The sequence below is a fragment of the Zonotrichia albicollis genome, chromosome 2 (assembly GCF_047830755.1).
Source record: "Zonotrichia albicollis isolate bZonAlb1 chromosome 2, bZonAlb1.hap1, whole genome shotgun sequence".
In the NCBI taxonomy this organism is placed as follows: Eukaryota; Metazoa; Chordata; class Aves; order Passeriformes; family Passerellidae; genus Zonotrichia; species Zonotrichia albicollis.
The window spans coordinates 41,561,057-41,574,261 of NC_133820.1; the positions used below are offsets into that span (position 1 = coordinate 41,561,057).

Consider the following 13,205-nt stretch of genomic DNA (forward strand, 5'->3'; position numbering starts at 1 on the left):
ATGAACTGCTTGTTCTGAACAGTCTCAGTCCATTTTGCTGTAGATGCAAATAAATGTGGATGGGTATGTGCGTGTGTCTATCTGTGTCTGAGAAACAGCTGACGAGGCTTCTGCTTTTGCTTGACAAATGTGTGTGGGTGGAGGGGGTGTTGGCAGAACTTGGTAGGTACAAAAGGAAGCAGTGAAACTGGGCCACAAAAAAGGAACAGAGGGCTGATCTCGTACAGAAAAAAAGAGAGCTGGACTTGTTCAGTCAGAAGAGAAGGCTCCAGAAAGAACTTTCTCAATCAATATATGAAGGGGTCTTACAAGAAAGATGGAGAATGACTTCTTACTAGGTGCTGTAGTGACAGGACAAGGGGCAGAGGTTTGAAACCTTTGAAAGAAAGAGAGCAGGTTTAGACTGGAAATAAGGAAGGGTGGTGGGACACAGAAACAGGTTGCCAGGAGAAGTTGTGGATGTCTCATCCCTGTAAACATTCAAGGTAAGGTTCAACAGTGCTGTGAGTAACATCATCTAGTTAAATGTGTCCCTGCTTATGGCAGGGGTGTTGGACTAGAGGATCTTTAAAAGTCCCTTCCAACCCAAACCATTCTGTGATTCCAAGAATGTTTGTTTTCCTGGATCCTGTTTTTTACATAACACTTCAACGCAGTATATGGTGTGGCTGGTTCTACACATCTGCTTAGAAGTGGTTGTTATTATCAGTGCTAGCTGTCATGAACACTCTGATATAAACAGGCTCTCTGCAACACTGACAATACATTTTCTGATGCACATTGGATCAGAATTGCTACTTACAGATACAGGTTACAAGTGTATCACAGCATGGGTGTCGTCCAGAGACCCTAGTAATATGCAAGCAACAGTAGCTACTTTGCTTTGGCTTCCCTCTCCTTTTCCATGTGTATGTATTTTCCATATAGCAAATTTCTCAGACTGCTTTCACTTTCTGCATGGAAAACTTAGAGTCTGGTATCTGCTGTTCTCTGCTCTGTTACTTACTCGAGAGTCATGCGTGATATGACATCAAATGTAGCCAGACCGGCCTGGTCAAAATTCTCCTTGTAGCGACCCATCTTGATAGCATCCAACCACTCGTGGGCATTGCTAAGGGAAGGGAAATCTGGAGGACAGTTGCTCAGGAGAGGCTGAGATGGTCTGCAAAAGAGGCAGGTTCTAAAACCCAAGTTATCAGCATCAGCTGAGCACACTAGTAAAATAAGAATGATGAGAGGGAGAGAATGCAGCCTCCGAAGAGGACAGAATGAAGAACAATAACATTTGTTCTTCATGCCCTGGTTCCTGAAGTCCCACCTTGATGTGCTGTTTTTAGACTTCCAGTGTCCCTTTTTCTGCCTGAAAACAATCAACGAACCCAAGAAATTGATTCTCCCTTCCCATTGCCTGTATTTTCTCAGACACATTCTCTTCTTGTTGCCCAAGATCCTTCCACATTTTCTTGGTCTAGACCTATTAGCTGGGCAATGAACTGCAGTGAGGAGGTTTCTGAAAGAGACCTTATATACCTTTTTACCTTTGTGACTAGGTCTCTCTCTCCTAAATGTTCTCTTTTGGTCAGATAGTGACCTATGACACAACGAGTGCGTTATTTCAGCTCCAACACCCATCAGATAAAAGACTTGCACTAAAAGGCTGAAGAGATTACTGTTTACATATGGTATTTGCTCTTTTCCTCATCATCTGAACTTGTCCCAGAGCTTTAACACTCTTTAGGTGCTGCTTTTAGTAAACTGGGCATCACTAGATACTTTTCCCCTTCCCCAGCTGTGGAGTGCATTCCACTGATACAAGATTTATAACCACAGGGAAAACCCTTCCAGGCCAGCAGGATGTAATTTCGTCATCAGCCCAGCAGCCAACTAACCTTGGCACCGTTTATCCCTCCAGAGACTTCTTCTTTGCTGACCTCCTGCCTCTTGTTCCATCAGACTACAAAATGCAGTTGGGAAAATATGGGATGTAAGCTGCAGTTCTAATTATTCCCACGTAGAGACTTCCTTCCCTCCATAGGCTAAAGTCTTCTTTTTCTTCATCATCTCTTGTGCTCACATAATATGGTGTGATCACAGAATATCTCGTGCTGCTGCACCCAGATGTGTCCCTCCCTTCATTCCCTATGATCCCTCAGTCACTCAATCTCAGTGCAAGTATCGAGATTTTTCTCCTGTCATATTCAGCACTCAGAGCTCCCCGTAAACTGAATCAGGATATACAGTTCTTCCAACCTGCTTCCTCTCTTTTTTTCCACTTCCTGTTTGTTCCCAATCTCAAATGACTGGGTTAGGAAAAAACGATATAGCCTGATTTCTAGCTTTCCTGTCCTCATGATGCCTACTGAGAGACAAGTCCTGTTATTTTGCATTAAATCCCCATCTCACCTGCTGGTCCCAGTGCCAATGGCTTTGAGGGCCGATGGCTTGCGAATCATTTTATCCAGGGCACTGACTATTTGCTCAAATTTGGGTCTCTGGACCCTCTCCTTCTGCCAGCAGTCAAGCATCAGCAGGTGCAAAACAGTTGGACAGTCTGGAGGTGGTGGCAAGCGATAGTCCTGGTCAATGGCATTAATTACCTGCAGGAAAAGAAGAACAAAGCTTTATCACAACTGGGAAAATAAAAAACAAAAGAGCTTCAATCATTCAGTGTGTGTGGCTTTCTTCTGCTTGAACTGATACAGGACAAAGAGGCAGAAGTAAATCCTCACCACTTCCAAAACTTACATCCTGATTGGACATGTCCCAGTAAGGCCTCTCACCGTAGGACATCACCTCCCACATGACAATGCCATAGCTCCAGACATCACTGGAGGAGGTGAACTTGCGGTACTGGATGGCTTCAGGGGCAGTCCAGCGGATGGGGATTTTGCAGCCCTGGCAAGCAGACAGAAAGCAACCAGAATGTATCGAGATAAGGACTGCTTGTGAAAACAACATCACTGAAACAATCAGATGTTAGCAGCACAACACAGCCTGGAGCACGGAGTGACAGTTCCATTGATTTGGTCTTGGAAACATTGCTGGTTTTAATTCATACTATGTTCAAGGTTTCCACCTTGTTTTGCTGACAAGTGTAAATGAAAAGAGAGAATTGTGTCTCCATGATGCTACAAATCCCATGATTTTATACTTTCACAGCTTTACTTCGCAGCATTTGAAAGTGGCATATAGCAGAATCCTCCTGAGTCACAATCATTTGGAAATCTAAAACCATTTAAATAATGTCAAACTGCAGCACTTAGGGACAGATAGACTGAGTAGCTAGCATTAACTCATTTCCCTTTCCATCTTGACCTCTCTAACTGCAGGTATGACCTGTAAGATTAAATACCATTCAGGTGCTGGTTCTTCAAAATGCACAGATCTAAAAATTGTTCCACTTTTCAGTGACTGAATTCTCCATCTTTTTCAATCCACCTGCTATACTCCCACACTTTTTGTAGTATGTGTGACAGGTGTCACAGCTTCATAGGCAATAAGCTCATTTGATGGTTGGTTGTAAGCCCATAAATACACCTAGGTCATTTATCTTTTCTGTAGGAAAAAGCCCAACTCTTTCTTCAAAGAGTGGCAGTACGGGAATGCAATCTCTCCTTCAGTCCTTTATCCTTCCTATAAAAAGCTAATGAAATGGGGAAGATAATAGCTACATCAGACTGTGAGGTTTGACCTATTCACCATCAGGCCACAAAGAACAGCACCGAGACTTCACATGGCTGAGTGGCTCAGGTACTCAGTTATTTTTCATTTTTACCGCTTTAGAACAAATAGCCCACAAGACAGAAGGCTCTACTCCATGCTTCTCTATGGTCTTAAGATGGAATTAAGAGGGTACACCAAACCAAGGAGGAACACAGAAAAAATTCTGTCAGCACTACACAACTCCCACCACAGCAGTGACTCACCAGACCCCCTGTGTAGGTGGGATTGGAAGCATCATCCTCCAGGAAGCGGGACAACCCAAAGTCTGACACCTTGCACACCAGGTTACTGTTGACCAGGATGTTTCGTGCTGCCAGGTCACGATGCACGTAGTTCATGTCTGACAGGTAGCGCATGCCGGCTGCAATCCCCCGCAGCATTCCCACCAGCTGCAGCACACTGAACTGCCCTTCCTTCTGCTGCAAGGCACGAGGCAAACACAGGCTCTCATGGCCACAGAACATCAAGCCAACAGGGGAGAGTAACAAAGAGCAAGGTAACAATGTGGATGTATGAAATTAGAGAACACACAATCTTAATTTCAGCCCAAATCTGCAGGTTCAAGGACAACACATAACAAAGGAGGGTGGGCTTAAAGCAACGAACCTCAAATAAAATCAGACATTGCTGAATGAACTTTTCCTGAAGACAAACCTCCTCTTTGGGCCACATCCCCCTTTAGCCTTTAGCATCCTACACCTAACCTCACTAAGATGGCTAAATGAATGTGTGCAGACAAATCTGCTTGTATTAAGATCTTTACAATGGCCTCTACGTAGCTCTACTCAATGTGCTATTCAAATTGTACCTGCCAAAGCATTTCTGCCTGAATGAGCACATGAATCAATAAAAAGGAGAACTGAACCAGCTATACTACATAGATTGTCCATTTTTGTGCTTTATTACTAGAAAACTTGAAATCCAAAAATAACTGCAAGTTTCATTACTTCATCACAATGCTAAAACTAGAAAATATTCTGTGAAATAAAGTCTGAAAAATGTTATTACAAAGGAAAAATTTGGAACGTACATAAGCAACTGAAAGGGTGTGTATAAACATTTGGCACTGTTCACATTAATTACTGAAGAAGTCTGAAATACTGAAATTTTATATGGTTGTTGAGCTCTTGGAGTATTTTCACCATGTTGTCCTGAAACCACTTACTGTGGCTATTTGCTATAATTTCTATTGCACCTGAAGAGGACAACTGAGGACTTAGGGAGACAGGAGTGAAGAAGAAGGACAGGCAAAATTATCAGGTCTGAGACTGGCACACAGCAGGATGAAGAGGTTAGTGGTTGTGGGAGACTTTGTGGTACCCTGAGGAAGGAATCCAGCGATCCATTCTCCATGAACTCTGTGACAATCATGACTGGTCGGCTCTTGGTGACCACCCCCTCCAGGTGGATGACATTGGGATGCTCAAACTGCCCCATGATGCTGGCCTCGCTCAGGAACTCCCGCCGCTGCTCCTCTGTGTAACCTGACTTCAAGGTCTTAATAGCTACCATGTATTCACGCTTCCCTGGGTGTTTCAGGCGCCCAAAGCACACCTCTCCAAACTCTCCTGTCAGGGAGGGAAGAAACACACCTCAAGTAAGGAAACACAGCAATGGATTTTAGTCAGATGTACTAAAGCATTCTACTGTGGATGACTTTGGGCAATGCATACAAATGAGGTTATGGGGCTCTTTAGATTAAGTCAAAATTTTTGATGAAGGTTGGAGACTACTACATCTTTGGTGTTCAAATGAGGAGTTTTGAGTCTTCAAAGGGTGTTTTAAATTTGGCTTTGAGCCAGCATCTAAGAGTTAGTAGGTTAAAATGAATTTTGGTAAAAATGAAGGTTTAGATATCCTGAGACGCTTGATGTATCATGGATCCATGGGTCCACTTCAGGCCAGTACTGTGCCAGGACTCAAGGTGAACAAGAAGGCACTTCAAACACTCTGCAGATTCTCACACTACCTGATCCAATGACCTCCTCAATCTTTATGAGGGACACATCAATCTCCTTGGCAAATTCTCGAATGGCTTCATTGGGATCTTCATAGGTTGAAGGATCAATGTAGTACTTCACTCCAAGTCCTGCAGTGGGGGAAAGAGCCCAAAACATCACCAGGATCAAACCCTGAGACACACAGGTATTAATGAGTCCTAAAAAGAGACAGGCCCTTGCCATCTGTTGCTCAAACACACTTACCTCGTGCACCGATATACTGCTGCAGGCGGTCTGTGTATGGGGTCTCTCGCCTTTTACTGCAGGACACAAAGGAAAGGAAAGTCAAAACACACACAAGAGTCTCTCATCAGATGCTGGGGTAGGCTTCTCAGTGCAAGGCTCAGAGAATCCTTCAAATTAGGGGTAGAAGATGGATGTTGAGATCCTGCCCATCTCCTGGTAACCAGTGCATGCTTGTTTTCTATGTGGTGGCTTTTACACCACTGTTGCACCCCCACATTAGAAATGACAAATGATAGGGCTTTTAACACTATCCTGAAAAACAATATTACAGTTTAACTTTACTGCCTTGGAAGTTTTATTGCTCTTCAGGCTAAATTTGCATTTAAATTTAATTTAATTACAACAAATAATTCTTCTCAATTATAATGTATGCCTTCTTTTGTGATGCCTTTTAAGTTCTTCAAAAACATTCTAAGAGCCATTTACTCTATGTATAGATCTCCCCCAATTATTTTTCCTCCTGTCTTTGTTTAACAGCATTTACTTTGGCCATTCTATTCATAAGTATGGTACCCAAACAAACCACACAGACCCAAACAGATGGAAATCTGTTCCTTTATGTGACTTTTGCATATGCAGGTCAAAACAGGTATGGTCTTTATTATTGTAAGGTTTATTGCATATATGCATCTAATTTCCAGTAAGCACAGATCCTTCTCAGCACAGGCATTTATCAGATTTCATTCTCCTTCTGAATGTGTATGATTCAATCATTTATTTCCCACAAAATCTAATTATTTTAGAAGTTTCATTCTTTGTTTGCACTAAATCTATTTGCCATTTTCAAGCTACTTCCTTTGTTCCAAGCAGTGTTCATTAAAAAAAAAAAAGTATGTTGCATGCTAGTTTCCAATCATCCTATTAATTAGACCAGACTGTAAATCAAACCCTACAGTATCCTGCAGTATCCCTGCTGTCTGCATGGATTTGTGTCAACTCATGTTTTGCTGTTTCAGCATGAGACCTTTTAGCTGCTGATTCAATTAGCATTTGAAGGGAAAGTATAATGAAACATTATGTTACTTTTCTTTATGAACATAAGTAATTCTGACATTCTAACAGCTAACTGTATTATTCTTACTTGTCAGACTTATCTCTTTAAATTCTGCTTTGAAATCCACAGACAGTTTTAACGTCAAAATTTTTTCTCTTGTGCAAAGAAATCAGCTTTGCTGGGAGCCTATACCTAAGAGCTCTAATTCTGTTGTTGAACCTGAAAGTCAGGTCTACAATAATGTTTTCTGTAGATTATCTAACAAATTAATTGTTTTCCATATAAAAAGACAACAAAACAATTAGCTAAAATAGACGTTGCACAGTGCATATTGCCTGAAAAATGTGTACCAACAATTTACAAAAACAAGTTAAAGTCATAGCATTTGACTCTACATATGCTCAACCTTTTAAGGAACTACTCATTTCATCTGGTGTTCCTCATTTTCTGCATCTTCAAACTTTTCTTAGCAAGGACAAATTTAAAATAGAAATTTGGTATCTCCCCTTTTTCTGAAAAGCTGTCTATTAACTGTACATAATTCTTTAAGTATAAATGAATGTATTTTTTATGATGTTTCCTCATATGTATATTTACAAGTGCCATTAATGTCTTTCCCCAACACAGTTTTGGTAATATTAACTTATTCTGGGTTTGGTTTATTTTTTTTAGAAAAATATATGCTTTATTGAGTTGTGCACATAATATCACATTTCCAGCTGTAACAAGAAATTGTATTTTTAACAGTTCAAAGTAACAAAAGGAGGCAACATTTAAAATATAACAATATGTGATAATTCTTTTCTTTCCAGAAAGAAAAATATTAAAAGAGAATATACAAAAGAGGAGAAAACAAATGTAGAAAAGAGAATAGAACAAAAAAGAAATCATTAAAACTAGACTTCACTTTCTAAAGTTAAGTAGTTTTTTACATTTTTTTTAGGTCAGCAGAAAAAGCTAAAAAGTCCCTCTTGTGCAGAGGCACAGTAGAGCAAAGACACAGAAATCCATTACTGACAATCTAGGGGATTAAGTTCAAACCTCAGTAAATTCAAGGAGCGGGTAATGACTGTTTCTTTTCTTCAAATAACAAAACCCCCATTGTTTACTTTTGTACCTCTATAAAAATAGCAACACTCATCTTTTTCTCTTTAAAATTTCTGTCCTTTTTCTTTTTTTTTTTTTTGTAACAGATTATCTCGACAATCTTTTATATGCCCTTTATTCTTTTCAAAATGGAAAGTGGTATTTGCTTTCTTTAACCTGTATTTTATGAGCTAGTGCTCCATGGAACCATTGGGGTTGAATAGATTTTATTCTTCAGCAAATGAGCCCTTGTGTTTTGGTCTTTGGTGAAAGGGTATTTATCACCCTCTAAATAACTGAATATGCATACTTATTCCACCAGTTCTTCTCCACTACATTGTTTCATTCTCCACTTGCTTGCCTAAATTGCAATTTACAGTCCCTCCTTCACAGCGATGCATTTAAGTACCTTCTGAGTAACAGCTTTGAAATGCTTTCCTTGTGTTCATATTGCTAACTAGCCAAATATCAGCTAAGTACATGAGCGGTTTACCAAAGGAGAGGCTCCTCAGATAGGAGTAATGGGGCAGGATCTTTCCTGAATTAGAGAATGGCATCTCAAGGGCATCTGGATAAATGCAGATCAGGCTGTTTCCCTTGGGACAGGGTTATGTTGCAGGGATAAGGAAGTTCCACTGTCTGAAGTGCACATGAGCAGGTCAAGGAATTCACCTCTTGAAGATGATGGCAAGGATGGCAATGGCAGCAATTACCAAGAAGGCCAGACCCCCGAGCGCTGAGCCCACGATCAGCGGCAGTCGGTCCTGCACCATCTCCGAGCGCTCCCCTGCCAAGGAAGACACGCACACATGGATGCAGAGGATAGGAACTGTCCAGCTTCCCTTCTGCTCACCAAGATCTCTCCCATAATTCCAGCCCTACCAGCCCTTTGCTCCTCACTGCGGTTCTCTAGCACCTTCTTTCCTACATCTGAAAAGCCAGTGTTCCCTCTAAATCCACTTCCTCTTTCTTCCCTGGTCCACTGACAGCTGACAAGCCACTTAAGAACAGGTTAGCTCTACACCTGGGCTGTATCCCACTGTCCCCTATTAATGTAGCTTGCCAATACCTTTGATCCCTACCAAAAGGATGGTGATCCTGCTGGAAGGCAAGCTCCTGCACATAAACCTGTGTCCAATCTACCTCTGTGTCCTCTGTCCCACCGGTCTTTTAGACATTCTCAGAGTTTTCGGCTGTAAGATGTCCCCATGACAGCTGAGGGCCAAACTACAGCAGTGTATAGTGCTATGTACTGCCACATCTCGCTAAAGAGATTTTTACTGGCACACTGCTCCTGCTGGTGAGAAGCACAGAGGCAACAAAGAGCAGGGCTGGGGAGTATGGCAGTAGCATAAACAATACCCTCGGACAACATGAAGCTTCTCTAAGTGAACAAATCTACATATCCAAATTATTATACACAGAAATACAAGTTGAGTAGGAGTGTCTGGTAGCAGTCCTCCAGGGGATAAGCCAATACACTCCAGGGACACAGGCAAGTGTAAGGTGATCACGTGCAGACCTGAAATGGCACAAAAAGGCAGCACTTACCTCCTGTTAAAGTCTGGAAATACATCTTCCCACTGTAAGGGCCGTAGCCGATTGCTGTCCTAGCACGCACTTGGAAGGCATAGATCTTCCCTGGGCTCAGACTTGATATTGTGGCCATGTTGGTCTCACTAGTTAAGGTCAAGGAATTATCCTCATCTTCTGCCTGTGAATGTCAATGACCAAAAAGGAATGTGAAACTTCTGCCTACACTGCTCACTCTCCTCATCAAGGCATGACAGTTTCCATGTCAACCCAATATTCTTTGAACCTTTACAGAGCCTCCCAACAACAGCTGCTATTCCAGACCTTACTTCCTCTCACACTACTCATTCCTCACTGCTGTTTTTCATTCCCCCAGGCCTGGGCTTCCCACAAAGCTCTGCTAAAGACTCTCAATCTAAACAAAAATGAAAGACAAAACTTTGTCCTATGGTTCACTTTCTATAAACTCCAAACTCGTGTACTCCCCCAGGAGAATTCAGAGCAAGAACACATGTAAAGCTGTATCCAGGAAGCTGCTATACATGTTATCACAAATAGCAGTTCTTTTTGCCACTAAAAAATAGTAGCCCTACAAAATCCCGCAGAAATATTTCTGTGAAAGACCAGTAATATGGAATGGGAGTTTGTCTGAACAGCCCCACATATCTCTTCCCCTCAAGTCAGATGGATTAGGAGTCACAAGACATGAGAATGGAGGATAAATTTGTATTTGCCACCCTGTAATTCCAGCACACAAAGAGGTATTTGCCACTTAGCAAATGAAAGAGGGCATTTCTTCTCGTAAAATTTCTTAGAGATGTCTGTCCAGGCATAAATGAGGACACAAGACTTCTCCTCATAAATGAATGACAGACTTGCAGTGAATCCAATTCCAGTAAATATATTTAGAAACTTCAGCTCCTTCCACTGTTACCAGTGTCAGCTGATACTAAACTTATTGTCAGCTGCAGCTTTTAAGCTTAAACAAGCATCTTTTTTTTTTCTTAAAATCTGTCTTCTCCCTAGATGTTTCCAAGTTGGAAAATGCAGATGGACTGATGCCAGAAGACATGTATATCACAAACTTCTGGTATTGCTAAAGTTTGTTCCTTCCTCATAACTGAAACTTTTTTTTTTCCCCACCTTGTTCATTCTGATGCAGGGGTGCATCACCCAGACACAAAGTACTCAGTATCCCTTTTTGCTCACCTTGTCAAAGTAGCGTAGCTGGTAATCCAGGATGACCCCATTGGGCTGGTCTGGCTGAGGCCATGACAGTGTGATGCTGTTGGTAGTACGACTCACCTGATGCATCATAGGCACAGCAGAGGGGACTGGAATAAAAGACAAAAAGGAGAGATTGCAAAGGGATAAGCTTAAAAATGAACTGTATTTGGACAGTCCTTAGGATAAGTTATTAAGTTAGGCCAGTTCTTCCCTTAATTTTCCTTAATTTGCATTATGTAATACTTTGTAAAATAACCAGAGGAAATCCAGGCACAATATTACTCCGCTGGGGGATACAGCCATTGACAACTCAGACTGAAAGAAAGTGAAGAAATCCACATCCAACTGATTATGCAGCACAGGAGTTAAGAAATATCTATATATTAGCTGGAATATAATTCTGATCTTCAAAGGTGCAATTTTTATGTGCAAGATCAGAAGATGCTCCATGCCACTGCCTTAAGATCACGCCTGGACAAAGAATATGACAGTGGTCAAAACAAATGCAGAGCACATGACTTCTCTTCTGCTCCTCCCCTAGACTGTAATTATTTTCCTGGGGGGAAAAAAATCAAGTATAGGCTACCAGAGTAATGGAGGCCTTGTACATGAAACATGTACATATACATGTTTCATATACATAAATGGAAAATCTAAAGAATGGAAATCCACTTCTATCAAAACCATCCATGAACCCATCTGCACACACATGCACACTTTCTAGGTTCATACAAAAGCTAAGAGTGTATGAGTTTCATCTTGGGAAGAGATTTCCAAGCAAAAATTTCAGTACAATTTCAGAGGATCCAGCTGTTTTTCCACAAAGCTCTTCTCAAGTTTTGCTTTGTCTCTGCAAAGAAAATGTCATGCTGCCAAGAAACCTACAGGTAAGCAGTCAGGGTATCCTCATTTTCCTAATGGTTGCAACATTTTCAGCAACATTTAAATTTTCCAGAAAAAGCGTGCCAATGAAAAGTTGCCACCAAACCCCACTGGTTTTAGAAAATAGACATAAACTTCCCTGATGTAAAGAATGAAGCAGAGACATTTGGCAAATGATCAAAACCTGCAGAATAGCATTTTCTTCCCTCATTAATCGTGAAAAAGATAAAAGGATTGTTTTTAATAACAAGATAAAATTATTCTGAAAAGCATATTTCAGATAGGCTTCAAACAGCTCAGGCAAGTGGGAACTAATTTAAAAATGTAAATGAAACAAAATAAGAGTCTAAGCAATAAAATACTTTCACTCCTTGTTACTCCTTTTACTTTTTACCATTGCTCGTCCTTCAAACAAGACTACACAACAACCTCACCTGCCAATGAGAATGTTGTGACAAGAATGGAAAACAGCGACAATTAACCAAGATCATATGTAGCATTTAAAATGCAAATGAATAATACTGTATTAAAATGTCAGGAGGTAACTGGTCAGCTAACATTTGACCAAGACAGATTCTGCTACATTTAATGTTCCAAAAGTTTAACTCTCTTCCACTGAGACACAAAGCAAACACACAGGAGAGGTGCAAACCTAAATGCAGAGCTACACTGCCAGGGGACAGTCTACTTCCTTCTAAGATTTTACAGAATGATCAGAGTTAAATCTCCCCACAATTCCTCTCCTCCCCAGCTCTAAAAGTTATTCTTCTCTTGCCTCTCATTTCTCCCCTATCCCAAATTTTTCCCCTACCTGGAAGAATTAATCAACAAAGAAATAACAAAAACATCACTCAAGTGTATCTCTTGGCCACGTGTCACAGCATTCTAGAAAGCTCCTATTATCCAGATATGTCCATCACTTAGGGTAATCAGATGGTGGCAGGGGGGAGGCAACCAGGATACTGCAGTCTATTGTATTAAAAACAGTAATTTTAGTGATTTGCACCTAATAAGCAGACACTACTTAGAGCAAAAGCCATTAAAAACACTCAGAAATAAAACCAGCTATGAATCACTGCAAGGCAGATTGTCTTTAATCTGTCTCTCTGAGACATAGTTTAGATTTTGATACATGTGTGCCTCTCCTTTAGGGACCTAAAAAATTATGAAACACTGACCAGGGAGCTCTTCCATCGCTTGAATGAAAAGAGATAGCAAGATTTCTCTTTTGAAAGTTTCATACTAACATGGTACATATTTCCTGTCAGAGGTTATTCTCTGAGTGTTAATACATTAGGAAATATAAAGATTTTATGTCTATAGACATTCAAAATTCTACAGAAGTGCTAGGTGAGTATTTTCCCTTGTTTCCATGACAACTTTTAAAAATGTTTACAACAGAACTTTGGTTTCAAAACTTTCTTTTGTATACACAAATGTGTCCAGGTCTATATTGATTTGTCAGTTTTATTCTTTTCTTTTCACATGAGGTTATAGACATAGATATGTTAGGT

At 40.8% G+C, this 13,205-nt stretch overlaps 1 protein-coding gene across 4 annotated transcripts in view; it reads right to left on the reverse strand.

The window, feature by feature from the left end:
* Window positions 1-13,205, reverse strand: part of EPHB6 (EPH receptor B6) — an 80,635-nt gene that overhangs the window by 14,783 nt on the left and 52,647 nt on the right. For 2 of the 4 annotated variants that reach the window (XM_026797959.2, XM_026797958.2), the window contains exons 7-16: window positions 10,792-10,916; window positions 9,601-9,763; window positions 8,722-8,836; window positions 5,928-5,983; window positions 5,693-5,812; window positions 5,044-5,291; window positions 3,927-4,142; window positions 2,746-2,895; window positions 2,404-2,597; window positions 1,007-1,180 (exon numbers count right to left, since the gene is read on the reverse strand). In XM_026797959.2, coding sequence (XP_026653760.2) covers window positions 1,007-1,180; window positions 2,404-2,597; window positions 2,746-2,895; window positions 3,927-4,142; window positions 5,044-5,291; window positions 5,693-5,812; window positions 5,928-5,983; window positions 8,722-8,836; window positions 9,601-9,763; window positions 10,792-10,916 — 1,561 coding nt within the window. Of the gene's footprint in view, window positions 1-1,006; window positions 1,181-1,201; window positions 1,955-2,403; window positions 2,598-2,745; window positions 2,896-3,926; window positions 4,143-5,043; window positions 5,292-5,692; window positions 5,813-5,927; window positions 5,984-8,721; window positions 8,837-9,600; window positions 9,764-10,791; window positions 10,917-13,205 lie in introns of those variants that run through there. The other 2 variants (XM_005494955.4, XM_026797961.2) reach the window with 2 other exon arrangements.